Source organism: Toxorhynchites rutilus, chromosome 2, assembly GCF_029784135.1.
Source record: "Toxorhynchites rutilus septentrionalis strain SRP chromosome 2, ASM2978413v1, whole genome shotgun sequence".
Classification (NCBI taxonomy): domain Eukaryota; kingdom Metazoa; phylum Arthropoda; class Insecta; order Diptera; family Culicidae; genus Toxorhynchites; species Toxorhynchites rutilus.
In genome coordinates, this window is record NC_073745.1 from 133,908,445 (window position 1) to 133,915,286 (window position 6,842).

A 6,842-nucleotide genomic window follows, 5' to 3' on the forward strand; every position below is an offset into this window, starting at 1 on the left:
GTCCTTTAAAATAAGAACAGAGCAGCAGGAAATACATAGCTCATCGTGTTGCTCCTTAGTTATTTCTCTATGCAATGCAGATGTAACGTCAGTCAATTTTCAACATCAGTTATCAACCAACGAAAGCAGTTCTTGCTACCGAGAAAATTCGTTAATGCCATCAAGCATTATGTGTTGTAATGTGTTGTAATTTGAAGCCACTTTCAATTCGGAAACCATGCATGGGTTTGTGAAAACTGAATGATCAATTTAAAAGTCCCCAGCCACCAATAAGTTCAAGAACAAGCATAAACAAAAAAACTGTTTATATTATATGTCATATTATGTCACTTTAGAATGCATTGGTATTGTGAAAAACTTTTAATAACTCTTCTTTGAATGGTTTAATGGCCCTGAAATGCGCCGTGTTTTACGGTGGCTTTGGTGTTGTGTTTTTGCGTTTTTTTTACAAACTTGATTCTTGATTTTTTTCTGAAGGCTTTGTACTTATTAAATGTTCAACGTCGGGCATCTTTCGGCGTATACACATATCTTACAATCAAAATGATGGCTGTAATAGGGAATGCACAGGTGGTCATCAGCTCGTTCACTATCATATATTTCACTATTGAGCACATTACCGTACCTTAAGCTGTGGTTTCGGAGACGAATGAATTGTAAGATTTGTAGTCTCCGCAAACAAAGGAAATAAAAAGAACTGAGGTTTTGGAGACGAACTCTACGATCTGTCGAGTAATAAACGAGCTATAAGCGTTCTGAAAAACCAACAGTAAATATAGGGACGGATGACCTTCGGATTAAAGTCCTTTAAAATAAGAACAGAGCAGCAGGAAATACATAGCTCATCGTGTTGCTCCTTAGTTATTTCTCTATGCAATGCAGATGTAACGTCAGTCAATTTTCAACATCAGTTATCAACCAACGAAAGCAGTTCTTGCTACCGAGAAAATTCGTTAATGCCATCAAGCATTATGTGTTGTAATGTGTTGTAATTTGAAGCCACTTTCAATTCGGAAACCATGCATGGGTTTGTGAAAACTGAATGATCAATTTAAAAGTCCCCAGCCACCAATAAGTTCAAGAACAAGCATAAACAAAAAAACAGTTTATATTATATGTCATATTATGTCACTTTAGAATGCATTGGTATTGTGAAAAACTTTTAATAACTCTTCTTTGAATGGTTTAATGGCCCTGAAATGCGCCGTGTTTTACGGTGGCTGGTTTTGCCACCAAAGCAGTCTGTATAAACAAACTTTTTCTTTCTTATACCTGCTGCCGTTTTGCGATTGCGTTTGCCGCTCGCTGAAACTAGTTGTTGCCTTGATGAGCGCCGAACCGAAGCTGCTCTGTTCTTGATGCGGGTTTTCTGATTGTCGTGAGCAGCTTTGCAAGCCAACTCGAGCACTCCGACGGTCGAAACTCTATAATCGCTGTTAGGTATACTGGTGCTCCGGCACCAATCCGTTCGGCCTAGTTACCCTTGCGGAGCAATCAGTGAATGCGACCAACAGGGAACTGGAGACCTGCACGGTTCGAATGAGACTTTGCCTTTCCCTTAACTTGTCCTCCTTTGTTACGTCCACGATGCCGATGCCGTACAACCACACGGGTTTACGGTTTGAAAGAAAATAAGATATTTTTTTGGGGTCCGCGCGTTTTATACTCTAGCGGTACACACTCACAGGATAGAGACAAATCGGCAGACTCAGCCAAAGGGGCGAGTCCAACGAGACGAACAAATGAGCGTTAAAAGTCAGCGATGGAAAAAAAATACATTCATTACGATTTGTTCTCTCGTTGGATTCACATGCAGGCTACAAAGGGTCCTTTTCAGGATCACAAAATTATCTTCAATCTAAAGAGTTTATTGTTTTGTTATCACTCGATATCCCCATCTTGTTCGGCTAAACCTTCCTGTTTAGCGATTTGTTGCCACTCGCCACAGCTTTCACAGTTGGAAAATTTCTTCCCATCCAGCTTTGTGACATGTTGTACAGTAAATTACATTCAATGGGACGTGCCGAAGCACCACTCAGTGTCGCATTGGAGGCGATTTTAACCTGTAATTGAACATTTGCGATGACAGTGGTACAGTGTCGACTTTCAATGTGGGGTCATAATTTGGATCTCTATGTTTACAAAAATGTCCAACTAAATATGTCGCATTACATGTCCGTCCAATTAGCTAAATGTCGAACTAATTGTAAATTACTGTACTTTCAATCTGGAAACAATTTAAGAATTGGTGAAAATTGAATAATCAGGAAAGTCCCCAACTATCAATAAGCTCAGAACAACTGCCAAATTCACATACTCATCAGATCCTGGCAAACAAATTATGAAAAAATCAATCTGTGTTTTATTATTATTTTGGATATTATTTTAGAAAGCATTGAACTGTATTTCGTGAACTCTTTTTTGAAAGGTTTAATGGCCCTGATAAGCGCCTTGTTTTATGCAATGGTTCCAATTTAGAAAACTTTGTACTCGTGGTTTTGAAAAAAAACCATTTCGAACGCCCTCGATGCCGCCTTGTTCTGGATTTGCCACCAAAGCAGATTGTATAAAGAACAAACTTTTTTCTTCTGCTACCAGCTGCCGTTTTACGATTGTGTTTGCCACTCGCCATTCGCTGCAACTGCCTGTTGTCTTGATGTCCACCGAACCGAATGTGTTCTGTTCTGAATGCGGGTTTTCTTATCGTCGCGAGCAGCTTTGCCAGCTAACTCGATCACTTCGGCGACCGAAACTATATAACGCCGGCTAGGTGGACTGGTGCACTGGTACTAACGCGCTCGGTCTAGCTACCCTTGCGGAGCAATTGGCGAATACACCTACGGGAAATTGCAGACCAACACGGTTCGAGCGGGATTTTGCCTTTCCCTTCACTTTTCCTCCTTTACCATGTCCAGACATGGCTGCTTGGGTTGGTTTGTTGATGTGTTGTGATACGAACCGATGTGGTGTACGGTTTGAATGAGAATGATCGTTACGGCAGCGGAGCGGGGATTTTTAAGCTGACTGGCTGGCTCGAGAATTACGCATGTGTGAGACTGCGACCAATGTTTCGTTCATTTTTTTTCTTTTTCCTTTCCAATCGTGCTTCATTCTATTTCGCTGCTGCTCTGGTTGCCCGTTTTGGTCGGTACGATTTGAGGAGCACAAAATGGACCAATCAAAAATGGGCACATAGTGCATTTGGACAATGCTTGATATTTCACAATTATTCAATTATTTATCTCAAGAAAAATGAAATATTATTCGTTATGGTAGATGCGTAGATATATTTCCTATCAATTGATGCAAAAACCTTTGCGATCTATCGAGAAATGCTCGAGTTATAAGCGTTCCAAATCTTGCATTTTTTCCTACTTGTTCAGTGCCTAGATTTCCATTTCACCCCCTGTATCTTCCGGTTAGACGTAGTCCTACGTCAAAACGGCCACAATACGAGCAAAGACACGATAAAGTTATTTTGCAGCACGACAATACTCGGCCGCATGTTGCAAAACCGGTCAAAACATACTTGAAAATGCTGAAATGGGAGGTCCTATCCCATCCGCCGTATTCTCCAGACATTGATCCGTCCGATAACCTCCTTTTTCGATCGATGCAACATGACCTGGTTGACCAGCACTTCTCCAATTTTGATGGAGTCAAAAATTGGATCAATTCGTGGTTAGCCGACCGTGAATTGCCAGAAAGATGGGAAAAAGTTGTGAATAGCGATGGGCAATACTTTGAACATAAAATTTGTAACCATTTTTGCAGAATAAAGCATTAATTTTTGAAAAAAAAAACAAAAAACTTACCGGTACTCATATTAATCCATACGTTTATATTCTATTTTTTAGAATTCCAGTTAATTATAGGATGCACTCTACAATAAATATTGAGTCCCACTAGTTAGAACAATCATAGTACAGGAAAACCAGTTTTTGTGCGGATTTTTTTGTGGGATTTTTTTTTTGTGCGATTTTTTTTATGTGCCGTTTTTTGTTCTTGTGCGGTATATGAAAAGAAGCATATTTGACGAAGTTATCGATAGTTTATATGCATCTCAGTGCGAAAAAAAGCATATTTGCGTCTAACTTATCCACTTCTTAAACCATTCCCATCCTTTTATCAAATGCTCTAAGTTACGCATGACATGATTTCTAACGGCGATTTTTTTGTTCGGTCCCTATTCACCGCACAAAAAAAAAAGTTTGCCTGTATTCGATATTTCAGTAGAACAATGATAACAAGGTTAACTGGAGGGATGACACCCAAGACATCCGCTCCGGGTGTCACCCGCTCACGCTACGCCACTGAGGGATCTCAACTCATAGTTTCCATGGAATTCGTTCTGGATTTTTGTTATTAAATCCGGTTCAGTTACAATTCCAGTTCATCAAGTTCATCCTATAATTAACTTTCCACCAAATATTGAGTCCCACGAATTTAAACAATCATAGTACAAAAAATTCGCTCCAGAAAAGATACTTTCTTGGGTATTGATTGAAAATATGACGCATGTTTGCCAAAAACAGAAATTGTATTCCGTTTCCATTTCATTTTCCATTCCGTATTAAATTTTTGACGCATTATTCTGTAATCCGGTCGTAGTCGTAGTCGGTTATGTCGAATATACGGGAATATTCTTGTGATAGATTCACGAAGTTTTGATGAATATAATGTTATTACCCTATCAATGGTAAACTAAATGGATTTTCGGAATATATTCAAATAAAACGACGTGAAAATAGTTTTAATAATATATCATATTATATTGGTGAATTTATACACAAGCTTTACCTACGAAAAATCTGAAGACTTTGCTCGCATTTAAAAATACACAATCTCAAAAAGGACAATCCGAGCAGCATCGATTGACCCATAAATTCCTTTTCAGCTCTATCACATCCTTCGTAGACTACACGCAGGCCAGATGGAATAATCAACTCTGATTGTTGTTCGTTTAATTGACTTTCGTTAGGCCCAACTCTATGCTCGATCAACGACCGAACAACACCTTCTGCTGATATACGTTCACTGCCAACGAATATTCCGAAAAGTCGAGCAGAGGAATATTGTTTCATGAAAAATACATTACACTCCTTAAGCTCAACATCATCTGTAGGACGACTTGAGAGCATTAGCATTATCATAGCGATCAGCTGGGATTTTTGGACATTAATGTTCGTTTGGAGTGCATTCCCCATAGCCATGGATTGAGCGACAGCCGGGTTTTCCACAACGTAGACGTCAGCCTCCGGAATCAAGTGATTGAGTTGCGTAACGTTCCGAATCAGCTCGCTAACGTGCAGCTTCCGATCTGGTATAGCGAAACTACTCCAGCCCGCTAATACGGACGGTTTTTGTCTCTCAATTTCAAATTTTGCCCAGGTGATAAAATCCAATCCTATATGCAGAGAAACGCAACTCTTGATTCTAGGAACCACATGCACTGGAATAACGGGAGTCGTGAACTTGACATCTTTTTTTGCCGGCTTGGTTTGTGTTGTTTCCACACTCGGGCATTTGACAATCGAATCACAAAATTTTCGTAAAACGTTTATACCGAACCCATCAAGCTCCAACACATCGTCGAGAGTCATGAAAGATCCGAACTTTTTGCGCCAATCATCTATTTTTTTCAACCGATATTTAGATATATTATATCTGTAAAAGTCAACAGTTGATAAATAAATTACTTTTAAAATAGTACCGTGATTACTTGTATAATTGTTCCACATCATCCTTATTTAATGTATCTAGAATTTTACGTGTTTCATCTTCACTGTACATACACGGGAAACCGAGTTTCGTTGTACTTTTCACGTAGATATTTCGCACATTCAATACAGTGTTACTTATTCTCAGTTTTCGACCAAAATAAAGAAACGTTAACATATTGAATCCGTGAAATGTTATCTAATAATGACTCTGCCACAAAAACATATCAAAACTATTATTTAATCTCAGATTTTTATAAGAGACACAGGAATATTTAAATTGATTCGAACTAGCTTTATGTCAATAGTACCAAAACAGAATGCGTGAATTCATAATATTATTAGGAATGATAGGTATCCCCTCCGTAGGTTGCCCTGGAACATAACATTATTGTTGTCATCAAGACGTTAGTAAGATGGTACTATCTATCAAAATTGCTGTCCAGCACATGAGCAGGATTAGGCCACGGTGATACTGCCTGCAGCTTCTTAGGCTGCACGAAACGCAGACAATCGTGAGAAGTAAACAACTACATAGAATTGTATTGGTGTGGTTACATTGCTTCCCACTTGCTTCGTTCGAATTCGCTAGCTTCTCTTGAACAAAATTGTTTGTTTCTCTTCGTCAGTTATCACACAATCAAGTTTTCGTGCATAGTGACGTCAGTCGTTGTGTTTATCTTTGATTGCCCACCGCATCAATGTAAAAATGCTATTTTCAGGAAGTAATTTATCAATTAAAAACGTACATTTTTGTACAGCTTCCACTGAAAATGAGGCTAATGTGATAGCGTGGAGTGAATATTTGTGAAATCACGAAAAAGACGGATAAATGTGATATTTCCATGTGCCATTTTCACTCCTCCACGTTCATAGAAACAAACGAAGTTTCATTTTTTTACCGTTATGAAGTTGATGTTTCGAACGCTCTCAGTGTCGGTGTGTATGTTGTGAGATAATAATCGCCAATTAATCAAAATTTCACCGGAAATGTTACTGCTTTCGAGAACTAAGCATTCGACTGCTGTCTGAACCTTTTTACCACATGAATAATCGGAATAAGCCTCGATATAATTGTCATCTGTTAAAAAACGACCAGTTGAATGATTTCATAAAAATTTT

General features: G+C 38.8%; 1 protein-coding gene across 1 annotated transcript; it reads right to left on the reverse strand.

Moving 5' to 3' along the window:
• Positions 1-4,774: 4,774 nt before the first annotated feature.
• LOC129768805 (uncharacterized) lies at positions 4,775-6,040 on the reverse strand. The gene is made up of 2 exons (XM_055770694.1): positions 5,723-6,040; positions 4,775-5,667 (listed from the first exon to the last, which is right to left on the reverse strand). Exons 1-2 carry the CDS (start codon positions 5,896-5,898, stop codon positions 4,797-4,799), a joined length of 1,047 nt encoding a protein of 348 aa, XP_055626669.1. The 5' UTR covers positions 5,899-6,040; the 3' UTR covers positions 4,775-4,796.
• Positions 6,041-6,842: the final 802 nt, after the last annotated feature.

Coding starts and splice junctions, on each gene's coding strand:
- LOC129768805 (XM_055770694.1), bottom strand. CDS start 5,898: ATGTTAACGTTTCTTTATTTTGGTCGAAAACTGAGAATAAGTAACACT. Junction 5,668..5,722: donor GATGTGGAACAATTATACAA/GTAATCACGGTA, acceptor TGACTTTTACAG/ATATAATATATCTAAATATC.